Source organism: Amblyomma mixtum, chromosome 1 (assembly GCF_055824585.1).
Source record: "Amblyomma mixtum isolate Tamu chromosome 1, ASM5582458v1, whole genome shotgun sequence".
NCBI lineage: Eukaryota > Metazoa > Arthropoda > Arachnida > Ixodida > Ixodidae > Amblyomma > Amblyomma mixtum.
Genome location: NC_143012.1, coordinates 307,332,142 through 307,349,817, shown reverse-complemented (window position 1 = coordinate 307,349,817; position 17,676 = coordinate 307,332,142). Strand labels below are relative to the sequence as shown.

The 17,676-nt window shown below is 45.2% G+C and overlaps 2 protein-coding genes across 2 annotated transcripts in view; one reads left to right on the top strand and one right to left on the bottom strand.

Annotated features, from left to right (window-relative positions):
- LOC149372337 (uncharacterized) overlaps positions 1 to 17,676 on the bottom strand; it is a 63,009-nt gene that overhangs the window by 38,162 nt on the left and 7,171 nt on the right. The window contains exons 6-13 of the mRNA XM_089566804.1: positions 16,236 to 16,382; positions 14,820 to 14,885; positions 11,252 to 11,339; positions 8,790 to 9,136; positions 5,920 to 6,091; positions 5,046 to 5,157; positions 3,939 to 4,055; positions 2,561 to 2,791 (exon numbers count right to left, since the gene is read on the bottom strand). Coding sequence (XP_089422930.1) covers positions 2,561 to 2,791; positions 3,939 to 4,055; positions 5,046 to 5,157; positions 5,920 to 6,091; positions 8,790 to 9,136; positions 11,252 to 11,339; positions 14,820 to 14,885; positions 16,236 to 16,382 — 1,280 coding nt within the window. The remainder of the gene's footprint in view (positions 1 to 2,560; positions 2,792 to 3,938; positions 4,056 to 5,045; positions 5,158 to 5,919; positions 6,092 to 8,789; positions 9,137 to 11,251; positions 11,340 to 14,819; positions 14,886 to 16,235; positions 16,383 to 17,676) is intronic.
- LOC149372338 (uncharacterized) lies at positions 12,902 to 13,810 on the top strand. Its single transcript, XM_089566803.1, has one exon. The coding sequence runs from the start codon at positions 12,917 to 12,919 to the stop codon at positions 13,808 to 13,810; it is 894 nt and encodes a 297-aa protein (XP_089422929.1). The 5' UTR covers positions 12,902 to 12,916.

Sequence of the window (17,676 nt, the reverse complement as noted above, 5' to 3'; positions counted from 1 at the left end):
AGCAATGCAGCAGCTCTCCTGACGCGATGACGCCTGCCCCTGGGACGCATTAAATTTGTGAAGCGGGGACCTTGGGGAAGTTAGCGAAGAACAGCGGAAGATGGGACAACGTACGCACTGCCGGTGCCAGCCGTAGCTCAGAGTGTAAAAACAAAGAAAAATGCGTCTGCGCATTTTTTTCTGCGAGCGGCGCACCCCTCAGAAACGTTAATAATCGACTGTTCCGCCAAGGCTCCCTACCATGCTCCCTACTTTCTTTTCTGCATGGGCCTTTTGCTCAGGGGAACGCATTCACGGATTCTTTTGCTTTCGTGGCGTTGCTGCGCCAGCTCAGTCCTTTTGTCGGCCCCACATGCGCGCGCTTTTGTGTTGTAAGCATGGTTTTGCTGGTGTGGTTGTAGTATTTCCTCGGTTTTTTTCTATAATGGTTGACACTCAATTACCAGATTTAATTGTTATAACCAATAATGTGCCTTGACAGCATTGCTATAAGCAGTTTATTTTACAACAGAACACATGGCAAAGCTGATGGTGCCACGACTGACCATTGTTATATCCAATATATTGTTATAACCAGTATTGTTATAAGTGGGCTTGACTGTATTATTATTAATGTTATTATTTATTACACATATATACAGTTAAACATGGACGTAATAAACCTCCTTGTAGTGAGTTCCACAATATCACGAAGTTTCTTGATTATCCAATGCCACCCCCATTGAAGCATGTGTATTTGTGAACTCCATGTAACGAAGGTGTTGCAGCGGTCGGCCTTGATATAATGAACTTGATGTGCCGACTATTTATGTATTAGCTAATGCTGCATTGCCTAAAATTAAGCCGAATTTGCAGCAGGCGAATGCGGCTGACAAAATGCGCCATGCTTCGATGCCACCCGTGGCTCTCCAGACATGAGGGGTCATTTAAATAAACGTTTTCACTGTCTCCCAGAGGTAAACGTAGCAGTCTCTGGTAGAATCCAGCCATGTGACACTAAACAGTTCATGCTCAAAAGCAATGCAAAAGCACAGGGCATAGCAAAGAAGATGCAAGACAACCAGTGCATGCCCCTTGTCGCCACTCAGTTGTTCATGATATAGGCACTGATGGCTGATGTGTGCCAGGAGAAGGGATGGCGAAAAGTGCCGGCTAAGTGAGGACAGGGTCTGTTTCCTAGGGCAGGAGAAGGGGTACGTCAGAAAAGGCAGGCAACTCTGAATCCTCAGCACCCAACGCTCAGTGGTGTCATGCGAGCCGTGGTGCTGATTATGGTGGGCCGCAGTAGCATTATCAGAGAGATCATGGAATATTTCTCCATTTTAACGGCTTCAAGTAATGGGAGTTTAATGAAAATGTTTGCTAGGTGATTTCACCTGCATTCACTGCACATTTTGGTTTCATTTTCGCAATGTCCTTTCCAGTCTTCACGCAAAAACTGCATGTAACATAAACCTACATGAAATGAAAAACTGTGAATGTTTCACCAGTTATGTTCAGGTTATTTCAAACTTGCTTGATTCAAACTGAAACTTTGCCCCATCAAAATAGAACATATTAAATCAGCATAATTATAACAAATTTTCAGTTTCTTCTGAGCTTGAATTATTGAAATCGGTGGGACAATAGTACAGTTAAAACCCCAATACTTCGAACTTCAAGGGAATGGAAAAAGAAGTCCGCATTATCTGCATATCGAATTCGAACGTCCTCCCAAAACTGACAAAAACCATTTGTGTGAAGGTAAAATTTATTTGATGGTAAACTAGAAAATGGTCATCTCATTTTAAGATGAAACGTTTCTGACAATGAGTATTTCTCGCAGTTCCCTCAAATGCTTCAATTCATGCACACCAATTTGAGACTGTCGCAAGAAGGACTGCTCTATAAAAGAAATGTCTTCACGGCTTCTTTCACTGTGCAATTGGTAGCGCTGGAGGTGTATCACGTGGTATCACACATGAGGAGGCTTCATCACACAACAAACAGCAAGTGACAAGCGTGAATTGTTGAGTGAGTTGGTCCATGTTATAGCAAAAAAGGACCAGCGAAGAACGAGAAGCAGGACCAGATGTGAGTGTGTGTGTGCGTATGTGCCTTTCTCTGGTCCTGTGTGTCATTTTTCACTGGTTCTTTTTTGCTAGAAGCATGTGACAAGTGTGGCGTTTCGGCACGCTTGAGTAACCGAAATCCCATGCAGATGGAATTGCACAATGGCGCTGGAACAGCAAGAGACGCCTTTAGAAAACAAAACAAGAAAAAGACGTGCAACTAGGCATATACTGTCCAAAATGGCGTGCAGCTATAGGCTTAGCTGGCTGGCTGATATGTGTGGCTGATAGCCGACATCACTGGCTGGAAACGAAACTTCAAAAAGAAAACTACCTGACCAGACTCCCTACGAAACAGCACACACAACTCGAAACAGCAGCTTTCTTTTTTTCTTTCCTCTCCTTAGTTAGAACTAAGTGCTTCTTGAAGGGTACAGGGGGCTACTCCAACTTCTACCACATTTTACGCTAACAAAAAAAGCAGCAATAAAGCAACTCCCTCAACGTACTTGACTTTCTCGGCGAGCAGCTCCCCATTGGTCCTGGTCTGTGCCGCAGTCAGCAGGTCGGAAGGCTGCTGCACTGCAGCTGTTGCTGCTGTGGCCCCAACTCCAGCCACAACGTCGGGCTCTTCGTTGGCTCTGCCCTCGGCCTCGTAGTGCCGCCGTGCTGGGAAGTCCCCCTGCAGGTTGTCTTTCTTGTACCCGGCACTTCCTCTTGGCCTCTGCTGGGACCCCATCCTGGGCAGTTAGCAAGTCACAAATTACCCGATGCTCGTGACAGAAAATTGCGCACCACAAGCTCTCAATTGCAGCAACAACCACAAAAATGCTTAATGTAGCATATAATTAGTGTCGTTTTCAAGCTCTTATTTCTTTTTTTTGGGACACGAAGGGTAAAAATTTACAACCTTATAGATTAAATTTGAACAGAATTGAGTTATTCAAGAGGTCCCATCATTTAGGTTTTTTTTTAGTTTATTTTTTCCAGGAAACAATAGCGACTAATAGGATACATTCTTTAACAAGACATAAAATACTTTTTTTTGTTCATTATTGCCATGAACAATTTAGAAGTTGCTGGTTACATCAAGTGACTACTCACGAACTCAGATCTTTCATTTTCTCTTCCACTTATTACAATAATTTAGTCCTGTACATTACCATTTCTGTGGACAGCCCTTTAGTATCTGTGGTACAGCTGTTTGTATACCATGCATACATTTATTCAACATCACAGAGCCCATTTTAAATGTACAACAGTTGGATTGAACAAATAGTGTTTTTTTTTTTGGTTCGAATTGAATATTTCGAATACTTCTCGTACACAAAAAAGACTGATCGGCACATCAGGCATTTTTAAAACCATGCATTTTTCTAACACACAGTGTCATTACATGTAAAAGAAATGGAGCACATTGAAGCTCTGTCGCACTCAATGAAGCTATGTTGACCTTTTGGAAAAATGGCCATCAGAAATTGGGGGAGTCGACCTGCACACGTAGGGAACCTATTTGTGGGATGCGAAACTTGTTTGTGGGAGCTCCAATTACAGGTCTTGACCCCAACTACGTCGCTGCGTGGATGCTGCTTTTAAACGGAGACTCCATGGACGCCTGCGAGGCATACGCACCATGCACCCAGCACCCATCCTTTGTTAGGCATTGCAAAAAGCTCACCAATCTCCATGAGCCCCATGCTCGCGCAGTCGCACATGATTACTGAATTTCAAGCAAAGCAGACCAACTGTGGCAGCTACAGTCAGCTCAAACTCGTCACGCATAAGTCAGAACCTCCTTGCTCACAATACTGCGTAACCAAGACACACAACCTTAACAACTGTCTCTATAAAACAGACACATTTAGATGCCACAAAATCTTGACTCACAGTGCTGCTGGAGGGGAGGAGTCAGGACTGCCTGCTGCACCCGATGCGACTTCTTGGTCAAGGTTTTTCACAGCTGACTTGAGCTGCTGCAGAGTCTTGCGCATCTCGTTCACTTGCCTGCATAGGGGAAGTGCTTAATAACAATGAAAGTCAAACCTCAATACAAAGAACACGGATATTACGAATTTCTGGCTACATAGAGCTCTTCCTAAATATTTTTAACAACCACGTGCAATCTTTGCTTTATATATATATCGGATGTGGTTGGCTATACAACAAATATACTGAACTCCCCTGTGCCAAGTGGAGCCTGCTTGGATAGCAGGCAGCAGGCTTCACCGTGCTACATGGTGGTGGTGGTGCGGCAAGTGCTTGTGCCAAGGTTCATGTTTTTATCTCATAGCTAGTGCATTCTTATCTTGCACTCGCCAACAGTGCCATGGAAGACACAGCGACATGGAGAATTGGTAACCAGGTAGTCAGCACGCATTCATGCTTCTAGCACCTGTCGCAAGTGTTCTGGAACCAGTGGCGGGAACAGCTGTAACCTTATAACAATGTGCTGATATCAACTGTCACAGAAGAGGTGAAAAAGGTTGTAGCTTTCACTCAGGTGTACCATTTTCCTACACCATGGCTGTAACAGGGAAAACCTACCCTAGCTCGCATTTGGCTAGTCACCTTTGCATGCTGGCGGTGCTGGGCGTAGGAGCCAACCTAACTGGCACCCGATTTTTTTGCAGCCATGGATGCCTTTGCAATGGCACTAAAGCTTCACAAAAGGGTTTCCCGTTTTTCTAGTGAGGATCACCTGCGCTGCCGTCCCTGCACTGACTAACCCCTACCAGCAATGACATTACTGAATGCAAAAACGTACAACTCTATAACATCAAGTTCATATTCTAGTACTGTGCTAGCCAGTCCATCATTACTTTAAACCAGAAAAGCCGACACGATACAACTGTGAAGAATCATCAAAACATATTTCAAAACCATAGAGACATTTAACTTTGCTCTAACTAGTCTTTCTAAAAATCAGAAAACACAAACGATTTTCTACAGTGCAGTTTGTACCCTAAGAAGAAAGTGAGAAAGTGACATCACTACCTCCTTTTATCCCTCAACGATGGATGCTCGTATGGAGTAGAAAGCTTTGCAGCACCCCTTGCTGCAGCGTCTGCCTTGGAGCCTTCATTTGTGCTGCCAGCAGCCAGGTTACCTGTATTGATTGGGGAGGAAACGGAAATAGCATAATGAATGATGCCATTGCAACGATAATCAAGCAGAATGTGTTTAGCAAGCCCTGAACAGAGCTGCAAGACAATGAAAACGAGAAAATTTGTGCTTTAAAAGCAGATGAAGCCACAGAACCTACTCCTACATTTTTAGCAGCCGCTTGTCAAAAGGCATAGCTGTATTACATCTTTTTTATTGTGTACACATGTGGAAGTTTTGGTGACATCTGTAAAGACAAATAATCTGCAAATAATCAGGCAAATCACAGTCAACAATCTGTTCCTCCAATTTAGCGGTATAGCAAAATGAGGTCAGTGAACTTCTCAGCATGAAACGTCACCAGCTACTGCAAAAATACTGTGCACATCATCCTCCGTATGTCAACATGCCTGCCAACATTAAGCCAACTGTGTATGATGATTGTGATTTTTATGCGCAAGAACAACCGAGGTCGATGAGTGCCATTGCACAAGCTGTTTTGCTTCTTCTCTTTTCACCCTAAAGAAGGCGAGCCTTAGGCCAGGGAACAGCTTGTACCCACTGTACCACCGGTGGGTACACAGCGGCGCTGGGGATCGAACCCCGCACCTCCTGCACGCGAGTCGGGTGCTCGAACCACTAGGCCACAGCTGCAGTCCACATGCATATGCCACTGCCACTTTCCTCACTGCAAGTGCTATCTGACTGCCTTGATCTATGCAAATCCTTCTAGGTGCCTGAATCCGGTTACAAATCAAAGGCTCACTTTGGGCTCCAAGCCTTGATGCCTCTGACTGTAGTGCAGTGAGTTCACTGAGAAGCTGGTCCACTTGTGACTTCTGCTCCTGCAGAGCCCTGATGTTCTCGTTTAATTGGCTGCATTGTGGGTCCTCCAGCTCACAGTCCTCCACAGCAGCCTCAGGATCCGCAAAGCCAAACTGCACATGCATACATCCATCACAAAACAGTTGGGAAAACCTCGCACAGCTCGTGACACAGAAAAACACGAGAAGCATGCTATGGCACAGAGTGCTCCCCCAAGATCATCATCAACTTAACTATGCCCACTGGTGGACAATGGCCTCTTTCGGTGATCTCCAATTAATCTTTTCCTGCACCAGATGCATCCAAGTTATCCCCGCAAACTTTAAAATCTAATCTGTCCAACAGATTCCCTGCTGCTCCCTGCTACGTTTGCCTTCCGTTGGAATCCACTCAATTAGCCTACTTAACCACGGGCTATCTGTTCTCCACATTATGTGCCCTGCCACCGTGTGTTCTTCACCTAGGATAGTGTTAACCCTTGTTAGTCCCGAACCCACTCCGGTGTTTTCGTCTTTGCAGTGCATGAAAAAAGCACTGAGTGCACACTACCACCATTTATAAGAGGTCTGGGCTTGAAACAATGTCTTATTCAGCATGCACTGTTGTATAAATCGTGGCTTCTCTTCTGAAGTCTCAAGAACATGTACGGAGTCCGAGAGGTGGCAACAAATGCCACCAACAGATCTAAGCTGTTTGAGTGCCCAAGTGAGTGGACATCTGTACAAAAGTTTTGCATGCAAACGCTCTAATTGTTTCAACATTGTTAGAGTAAAGACCACATAACAGACATCTTTGTTTCCGAATCCTTCCTGGGCAAGACAGGGGCAAGTTAAATGTTACTGCGCGATAGTGAACTATGCTGGCAGCCTAATTGGCTCTTCATTCCTTTTCGATGGGCAGATAGCAAGAGAGTGTAGAATGGATGAAGGAACAACGCAGAATATGACCCTGACAGCAAAGTTACAAAAGCAATTAGAAAAGCAGCTAATTCCGCTGCCCTCTAGTACCTGTTCCACTGGACGTTTCCGTGCTTTAAGAAAAGAACACACAAAATTCACAAGTTGCATTCTTTATTTTTTCACTGTGAATACTGTATTTACTTGCATAATGAACCTACTTTTTTTTTTTTTTTTAGAAAACTTGACATCGATTTGGGGGGGACGGTCCACTACACAGGGGAAAAAGGGTTCACAGATTTTTTTATGCGAGTTGAAATTTCATATCATATGTCTGCTGGCCTGCCTGCTTGCCTGAATGTCTGTTTGTCTGCCCATGCATCAACAAAAGTGCATGGTCAGCCCTATTTGTGTCGCCAGTGCTTAGCATCATTCCCTTCAAAAGGTGTTTGCTGTTATCATGGCACAATTAAATGATTTTGCGACAGCCGATGGCGCCGGCCAATCATGAGGGCTTAGGCATTTCCACTCCTTGATCTCAAGCTTGCCAAATCACTTCGGGGTCTGAGGGGTCTGCTTTTTGTACGTCACTACAGTAGGAAGGATGTTTTATAGCATTCTGGTTTAAACTGCTGCGCTCTTCTCCGATGCTCAAATGCTTGCTGAGCAAGCCACCACCAACAGCGTTCTCGTCAAGGGTGCACAGAATCTTGGCACTCCACCAAGTTCACCGAATACGTAAGCCCTGCAGGAGCACTCCTCAAAAAAACACGCCGTGATGATATCGGCACGACACATCTTGGCGCCCTGCCAAGGTCTGCGCTGTGGATGGTGATGACCACGGCATGAAACTGAGGACAAGAAAAGCTAACCCTATAAGTAATTATCGACAACAAAAGTGGGGGCAGGTTTATTATGTGAAAGGGTTCATTTCGCGAGTAAGGACGGTATTGGACATGGCTTCAGCAACCCTGGAACACAATTATTATTCTCCAGTGCAGTTTGAGTAAGTTAATGCTGCATAATTTCACCACTGCAATTTCAGTTTCGATTTCTGTAGACCGGAGCCTCAGCAACATGCCACAAGTGGGGAAGCGTAATGGCACTGCTCCTCCTCTTACAGAAGCGTTAGCACGTGCTGTGCGATATTGTCAGCAATTTCACTGTCATCATTAACGCCACCACTAACCGGAATGTGTTCACTGCAGGAGAAGGCCCTCTCCCAGTGATCCCTATAGCCCTCATCTGAAGCCAGATGCATTCACCCTATCTCTGCCTTCGTGTCGCCTGCTTATCCGACCCATGCACACGCTCCGCTACATTTGCCTTTTCTAGACTTCACTTTGTAACTCGAAGAACCATTGATTATCTGCTCTCCTTGTGTGTCTATTTCCTCTTGTTGATTTCAGCTAAAACATGATTATGTCTCGTACGTTCTCCAATCATCCCCCATCCTGACCCTCTTTTTTCTCCTCTTCCCGTTCCCCAGTGCAGAGTAGCAGGCCAGATATTCATTTTTCTGGCCAACCTCTCTGCCTTTCCAGGCAATAAACCCCCCCCCCCCCCTCTCTTTTTCTCTCTACAATCCACACTGTTCTCTTCCAGTCGCTTATTGTTACCCCCCATACAACACTCTCTGATTGTTGAAATCTTGAAATACTTCATGCTAGGCGTAAACTGTTAAGAAGCTATCGGGAGTATTCACTGATGTCATAGCGGCGGCCATTTTGTTGTCTGCGAAGCACTGCAAAAGGCTGCGGGCGTATCTAATTAGATTATCACCTCCTGCCCTGGCCTGCACTGCTTAAGCTACGCACTGGACAACAAAATGGCGCCCGTGACACCACCTGAATAGCCCCCATTGTTCGCACACCACTAAAAGCCAACACTCGCCTGGATGCCCTGAGGCACCCACCTTGCCATGCTGAGCAAGTATGTCCTGCAGCACCTGCACCCGGCGGTCCAGCTGTTCGAGCCCCTGGTCACCCGCTGGGTGGCCTCCTCCAGTGGCTCCAGCCAGAGCCTCAGCCGAGGCTCCATCCGCAGCCGAGTCGGCGGACATGCTCCAGTTGCCATCGCCCCCACCAGAGATATCCCCGGACGACATGACGGAAGCACCTTGGTGCGAGCGTCGCGAAGGCGCACTCCGCTTTGGCTCCCGCATGGCTGACAGGGGAGGCGCCAGAAGCGTGCCGGCGGCAGTCTCGCGCTGCATCTGGCTCACCCATTCGCTCAAGTCTGTATTGGAGTTGGCCAGCTGGTCTGTAAGGTATGCACAAGGTGTTGAGAGCCGTTCAAATGCTGAAGGTCTTTCAGGGCACTAATAACTATTCAGAAGTCAAGAACTGCTCAGCCATTTTATTTGTTTATTCATTTAGCATCTTCTCAAGGCCTGTCCAAAATAATAAAAGGTAACAAATGCAAACATAGCGTAAACAAATCATACAACCAGACGAAAAGGTAAAGTTCTTTCACTGAGGCAGAAAATGCTGTTAGACTGCATGCTCAAAAGTAGATGCGTCAGTAAAGATGGCACACAGGTGCCTTTTTCGCTACTTCGTGGTGTACATGAGTCATGAAACTGGCTGGTCTGCTAATATGTTCCAACTTAATGCGGATTTTCAGTGTGAAAAGAAGTGACATTCAGGATAACATAAAGTATTTATTTCTCTTTTGCCTATGCAACACATAAACCCTGATTATTTGGTATAACTGCATTTTCTGCATTTTATTGAATTTTCCAGTTCCCTGTATTCTACTTGCAGTATCATCAAGCAGCAAGCAAGAACTTGCCAAACACTAAAAACAAAAAAATGAATTCCTGTCTAACTTGCTTACCGTAGGCGATAATGCACAAAAGATGACTGTTGTTTGTTCTCATTGCACATGTCATACACATTCAAAAGAAACTGGAAGGTTTAACATGTCCACTGCGGCAATGATTTTTTGAGCTCTAATCAGCGAGTGTCATCGCTTATCTGTGGGCCACCCTTAAATTTTCTTGGATGTGATGTAACTCACCCGTGAGCCACAAGTGAAAACAGCTTTTTGAGAAGCCAAGAAATGGTGCAACGAATGTCGCTTGCATGCGTTGTGAGGGCTACTTGAAATTTACTGAGCCATGACAGGCCTTCATCACATGAAATCACTCATAGTGCATTTCGCTCCATGCACTTACCAAATTTCGATGACGGCTTTAAAGTTTTTCTTGAGGTATCAGAGAACTTATTTTTCTTTTTTAACTAGCAGATAGAGTTCAACACATCACAAACACATGGCTACAGCAGAATGATGCTCCACATCTGCGTTTAATTTGGTAAATTTTATTGGGAACATTTTTAATCACTTCGGTAAGAACAAATGATATTGGTGAAACTGCAAGGTTTACTCAACAAAATTTCTCAATGCACAAGACATTGAATCCGCCTTCTTCACATGGCCGCTCTGCGCATGCGTGCCTCTCCTCCTTCAGCTCTACTGGTTGAAAACTAACTGCCAGTTCCTACTGCATGTTCACGTTAGTGACAGGTGCAAGAGACAGATGGCGACAGCTGTCAAGCACTCACTTGCCACTTCGCAGGTGCAGTGCATGCCTTGGGAAGCTGAACCCCGCCAGCATCTCTCATGCGCATTTGCTTTCAACCACTTTTCACTGACTCCCCCCACAGTGTGCCACACCTTGTGAAAAAAGTGGCTTTTCAGCAGCTTTTTATGCCCAGGACTGAAGCACACCAGACACATATATGGCTTTCCTGGATAGTCTGTGCAGAATGTGACGCCTCTGCCATTGCTCTGGCCTGCTTTGCGCTGTTATTGACAACGATTTCTGCATAGCAGCCTGTGAAGCATCTTTGCGCCTTTTGTGATGGTCTGTTAGCTTTCGCGAGTGTGTGGGCACACTGTTTCCCACGGCATCTCTTGGCCTTGTGGTGAGGTTTGGCAAAAAAGGAACATGCCACCACCTCTCGGAATCGAATAACTGGTATCGTTTTTATTTCAATCACAGTGTAAATGACCCATGCAGTAACAAGAGCACTCTCAGCAATCAGCTCCGTTGCAATTCTCCCCTACCACATGAGCCCCTTGCAGAGTGAGGAGGTCAATATAGCCGACCCCCCTTTTACCGGAGTTGTAGTCCAAGAGAGCTCAAAGTTTCATTAGGCATTTGTCATGCCTGATGAAGCTTGATGCAGCAAAAATTATTCCTCTAAATTAATTTTTCTCAACTATATCACTTTCTCACTACACAAAAAAAATTAATTTTCGGTGCTGCGATGCTGGCAAAAGCAGTGATCTACCGGTGACTCACGACGCCATGAACATGTTAATGACGACATGCACCAGCACTCGGAATGCGGGTTAGTCTATTCAAATTACCTTGCAAAGCCTTTGCTTCAGCCAGTTTATTTTCAGCTTTCTTCTGAACACTCGTGACATAGTCATGCTGCTCTTTTAGTGCTGACAGCTGCGCAAAAATGGGAATGAAAAAACAAGTGAGAGATATATAAAAACAGAGACAAGACAACCATTCCTTTATTTCCAGCTCAGTTGTGTTCAGTTTTATTTCCTTAAGGGGAGATGCGGGTCGAAAACGCGGTTTTTTGCGAAAAAAATCGATTTTTGTTTTCGCGTGTTTTGTCAAGTTTAGTGTATCTACTATCATGAAAATAAAAATTAAAGCTGAATTAGAACTCTAACTGGGTCAAAATTGCGTTTAAAGAGCACAGGGTGACTGTTAAAAGTCCGAAAGTACACCGTCTTCTAGCGTCTCGTGGCCGACAACGCACGGCCGCTCGCCACTGGCAGCCGCATGCGGAGCTAAGCCAAGCCTCTTTCTTCCAATAACCATGGTTGCCCGGGCTGCTAGAGTGCAAAAAAATAATAATAAAAAGCATGCGCGTGCCGAGTTTTTCGAGAGCTGTGACTGGTTTTTAAATCACGTGGTGCGGATCGGGGATCGCCATTGGCCACTGCGCACCTTCGCATGGCGAAGCCTACTTGCTGGGTCCATTCTCTCTTCGAGCTGCGTAGCCAAACGACGTTCATTTCTCATATTTATATTCGTTATGGATGAAGGCGGCAGTAGCAGGCGTAGTCACCGGCCAGTGAAGCATGCATCCAAGCATAAATTTAGAGGACGGCGACGAAAATCGACGGTGAAGACTCGCCAAACGGCAAGTGAACCCGCGGCCGCGAGGCCTAGCGACAGCAACGCCAATTCATCCGGCGAGTTCGACGCGACGTTGGAATACGTCAGTGCATCGCAAAAGAAGATTGGACTCTGACGACAAAGAAAGAGTGCAAGATGAGGAGTCGTCTGTGATCACGGACCTGACGGCATTGAGCCTTCTTGTGCGCGGTGCGGTTTGTCCGACGTGCCGACGGTCGGAAATGCGCGTCTGCGAATCGGCCGACAAACGCAAAGGACTTGCGTCGTACCTGGAGCTACGCTGCGAGAACAGTGCGTGCCCCGAAAGTGTTCTCTCGGCGACATACACATCACGGCGAGTTTCTTCAGGCGGGAAGGCCAGCTCGAGTGTGGCAGGCAACGACGGACCGAGGGCAAGCAGAGCCTATGACAGCGGGAGCTCGCGCGATGCCTTCGCTGTCAATGTGAAAACTGTTGTGGCAGCGCGCTCGGTAGGGATGGGCTACGAGCAGTTAGTTCGATTTTCTGCAGTTCTTGGCCTGCAAAAGCCAATGCACCACAAGTCATTTTCTGCAATCACCCGGAAAGTTCGTGATGCGGCAATGAGTGCCGTGTCCGAAAATCTTGCGCGGTCCAGGCAGATCACACAGAGTGAAGCAGGCGGCGATGAAGTTGCCGTTATGTATGACGGCACATGGCACAAACGAGGCCATAAAAGCCACAATGGGATTGGAACTGTTGTGTCCCTTGACACTGGACTTTGTTTGGACTTTGAAGTCCTGTCCAACTTCTGCTTAGCGTGCAGCAGACACAAGGCCCTGCCAAATGAAGACATTTGGCAAGCTTTTCATGGCCCTGTTTGTGAAAGAAATGTTGATTGTTCGTCCCATGCGATGGAAGCTGAAGCTGCAGTGCGGATATGGCGAAGGAGCCAATCCTACGACACACCATTGCGGTTTAAAAAATTTCTCAGTGATGGTGACTCGAAAGCCTACACTGCAGTTGTAGAAGCAAATGTTAATAGTGGTGTCGTGGATATTGAAAAAGAGGACTGCACAAATCAAGTGGCGAAGCGCCTTGGGACTGCTCTTCGCAAGCTGAAAGAGCCACTCCCAAGAGGAGAGAAGCTGAAGGAACCTGCCATTCAGAGGTTGAAGACTTATTATCAGGTTGCTATCACGAGCAACAGGGGCAGTGTGAAAGGAATGCACCAGGCGATTTGGGCTTCCTACTTTCATTCTTGCTCATCAGATGGTGCGAGCAGCCATAATTATTGCCCAGATGGACCAGCATCCTGGTGCAAGCATAGGCGTGCCGAAGCCTTAGGTGAAGCTGCACCAGCCCACACACCCCTGCTCACAAAAGCCCAGGGGAAAGCTATACTTCCCATATATAAGAGGCTTACCGATGAGAAGCTGCTGGCCCGCTGTGTTCAGGGCAAAACTCAGAATGCAGTGGAGTCACTGAATAGCAAAATATGGCTTCTCTGTCCCAAAACACGGTTTGCTTCAAGGTTTGTTGTGGAGATGGCCACTGCTTTGGCAGTTCTCTGGTTCAACCGAGGGCATTCTAGTTTTGAGCGTGTACTGGAAGAGCTGGGCGTGCTTCCACCTCAAGATTTAGTCGGGCTAGGCTCATCAAGAGACAGCACGAGCCAGAAAAAGATGTCTGCCAAACAGACAGCAGAGTCGAGAGCGTGTCAGTGCATGCTGAGAAATAAGTCTCGTGCCGACGACTCTGCGTGCAAGCGCCGTGAGGGAGAAACCTATGGTGCTGGCTCGTTTTAGTGGCAGTGGCTGCTGAAGGGACAGTTTGACTCTTTTCCTGTGCAATTTTAATCACATTTCAAGCCTTATTTTGTAAATAAACTCAATTCTAACTTTCAAATTCGTTTTTCTCAAAATGCAATTTCTGGCACGTTTTTGACTTTGCCCACCTTGTTTTTGGTACTTCTAGGGCTTGGATCTGGATGAAATTTTACCTGCATTTTCACTAAAGTGTGAGGAATACCGTTATCTTATTTAAATGTCAACATTATTTATATATATGTCACAAATTTCAAGTAAACACATATAGGGGTTGGGGTTATTGGAGACTTCCCAAGTACAAATTTTTCATGTGGCTATGATATATTATGTGCTCTTCTTACTTAGTTTTTGGCATTCTATAGTGCATGTGGAAGAATATGAACCACCCATGGTTCATAATTATGGAAGTTTAATGATGGAAAGGGGGGGGGGGGGCAAAAAGGCCTATATTTTGCACTTTGTCATAGCACAGAACAAAAACTATAAAACTTGCAATAAAACTAAATATATATTTGAAACCAGCATAAAAAACTCCATAAGGAGCCAGAGTTTCATTGCTCTAGCTTAAGTATTAAAAAAAAAAGTGTCTTCGGGTAGCATCTCCCCTTAAGAATCTTCACCTGAGCGGTATGCCCGCAATAGGAAAGTAAAGGCTCAGGTGAAGTGCTTGCATCATAATCCACTCAGCTGTAGTCGCTTCTCAACTGCTGTTGCATGCTTCAGAAATAAAACAGCTACATATTCTAATTAAAAATGTGCAGGTACTGAGCAAGAATTAATGAAAAAGCGACGTCAAAAAAAATCTGACTACAAAATTCCACAGTGTGGAAATACTAGGAAGTTTTAACAAATGAGGTTTCTGGACACACATACTGACATAACATAAGGCAGCTGGTAGCACGGAGTTACCCCATGATCTTGGGGATGTAGCAAATCATCATTAAACACAAAAATCAAAAGCAACAGCATCAGCTCTAAATATTCTGACCTTTTTTTGAGATTCTAGAATCTTCCGTATGATTGCATTCTGCTGCATCAAGCTTTCCTTCTCATCCTGAAAGCAGCAAGGCCAAGAAAAGGAAAGATAGACATTGTAATGGTATTATGTACACAGGCAAGATATCTCTATCAAATGCCAGAAAACGATTACTACACCTCCCTCATGCAAAAATGAAAAAAAAAAAAATGGGTAAGGAAGATATGAACCGTTGCAGCTGAGGTGATGAAGTTTACCAACATGCAATTGCTGAGGTCAGGAACTACTTTGCAAAATTAAAACTTTGTAAAGAGGCCCACAGTCACACTCAGACACCTAGTGAAACATTCATCAATATCGTTACTTCATGCCTTCAGTGAGAATTTGAACCCGTATGGACGCTCTCAGATGCACTTGCTGAAATGTTCGCAACATATTTCGTCACAAAATGCTGTGTTCTCTCTGTCATCTCAAAAGAATACAGAGGACCAAAATCATATCCCGGGCCTGTCATGAGTTTGTTCACATTTGCTTGGCAGCAAAAATGCATTCCTTATTGAGAAATTTTGAGACAGAAATGGCATTTTTTTCCCATCACTCTGATTAAACTTTGCGAAATTGCTTGTGACACAAAGTGTTGTGGGTGTGCTCTGTTTCACTATTCTAGAGAGGCCCGTGTACTGTGTGATGTCAGTGCATGTTAAATTATTTGAAAATGTTAAAGGGGTTATGAAACATCTTCTGAGGAGAGCAAACATAAACTCCATCAATCACTACATTCTGTTGTCATGAACACCTGAGCCAAATAATACACTTCTAAACGCAGCAAAGAGCCCACAATCGCGTGTGAAAGTTGGCGACTCCTTTCCAGCAACTTTTTCATGCTCGCGCCCTCCTCTATGACATGCTCCTGCGTATTTATATTAAAAGATGGCTATCGATTAGGTTCTTTCAGGTATTGCTCAGCTGCCATGGCCGTGGCCAGTAAGCTGCATCACTGCACCAGGTCAGGAAACCCCCCCCCATCAGCCTCGCTCTCCCGGCGATCAAGCCAAGTGAGTAAGGCCAGTGGAGAAGTGCCAACCTTTGAGCATGCAAAAAGTGATGAGAGGTGGGAAAGATACAAAGACGCTGAAATTCAAATTGTGACTACAGATAGCTCAGCTTCTACAAAACACATCAAAAAAATTCTTGCTGGAGGATATTCGTGAAGCGGCATCCTTTAGCATCCCAAGAATACTGCACTTTTATCGAAAGCACTTTCAGAGCCCTTTTAATAAACTCCTTCTGCTATTTACCACGGCCACATCAAGTGACAATGAAGATGTGAACAGCTTAGATAAATCTCAATTGCTTTCAGTGGCAACTAAAGAAGAGAACAACTAAAAATGTTCTGCCAGCACAATAAAATGCTGTACAACTCCTTACTTCGAGCAACTGTGCATACTGCATGTCAGCCACAGCGTCACAGTCGTGGCTGTTCTCGAGGCCCCGTGCAGACTGTGGCGAAGTGTCACGCACTCCAGATTCTAAACGGTCGTTCAGGTGGCGTTGTCGTTGGTCGAGTGCATTGAACTATGCAGAAAAAAAAAATGTCATTAGGGGGTCATCAACGTAAATGCAACTCATCACGATAACCAAGGCACATATAACCTCAATGACTCCAACTCACGTCACTGGAAGAACAAGCATTAAAAAAAAAAATACACAGTACTGGGGGCTCACTGTACAATATCGTTAGTCTTTTCAGCACATTAAGAAAACTACCAGTAGTTATCTTGTCACCAAGGAAGTAATTTTTGCGCATTACAGCCTTGACAGTTAAAACCCCCTTTCCAGCAGTAATCTTAAGGCAAAATATTTGCAGTGAGCAGCTTAATGTCATCTGAAACCAGATGAAGGAACTTAACAGGGTGATAATCTGACACCACTGCTACACTGCTCGTAAAGCTGGCACAGTTGTGTTCCCCTGCAGCTTAACCACCTGATTCCCGGGGTTTGTGCACTTTAATGTCGTCCAGCACAATGCAACTACTCAGAACCCTCTTTCAGTGACTCCAGAAGTGAACAGATTTTGTGCTGTGCTCGGCAAGTAAGCTACTTCTTCCTTGTATTTGTTCTCTGAAACCTGCACGACACCTTTTCCGGTGCTAAATATTAGGCTTCTCTTCATACAGCAGGCACCTTCAGCTGTACTATCCATGCCTCACTCTAGTGCACCCTACTTTTGCATCAAACCTCAACGCCAATAAAGATCACAACTCATGTTCAGGTCTTCCATGCAGTAATTACAATGGCAAACGTTTGCTATACTACATTTTAGGCAGGCAGCAGCAAAACACTGTATGTAAGTAAGCAAATGACATGCCAATCCACCTCACTCACTTAACTCAGATCACCTACTGCCACTGTTCAGCTGATTTATTAATGAAAGAAAACCAGCTTTCATGATGCAATTCCAAACAATGCACACAAAATATGCTCAAGAAAAGCATAAAAGAGCCATGCTTATCCTTCAAACATGCTAATCTACAAACTATAATACATGCTTTTTCTGGAAGTACCTATCATAAAAGCAACATTTTTGCCACTCTAACCCTAAGTAGATGTCCAAAAATTTTCCAAGGGTACCAATGACACATCCTCCACCCCACTTTCTCCTCTTGGGAGGCTGCTCTGTCCAGCACAGACCCACAAGTCCAGCAACGGATCGAGCGGGTGCGCAGGATAGCGACAGTCAATGCAGCGCAGTCCTGGACTAAGGATACTGCCCAAAGAGGATGGTGACCAATTACCAATCTACCAGTGGTTAAATAGTATGTTGTTCCTCCTCCTCCAAGGCCCTTCCTTCATTATTTAAACGCACTCA

What these genes read in the sequence shown, in the direction of transcription:
- LOC149372338 (XM_089566803.1), top strand. Translation starts at nt 12,917, where the DNA reads ATGGAAGCTGAAGCTGCAGTGCGGATATGGCGAAGGAGCCAATCCTAC.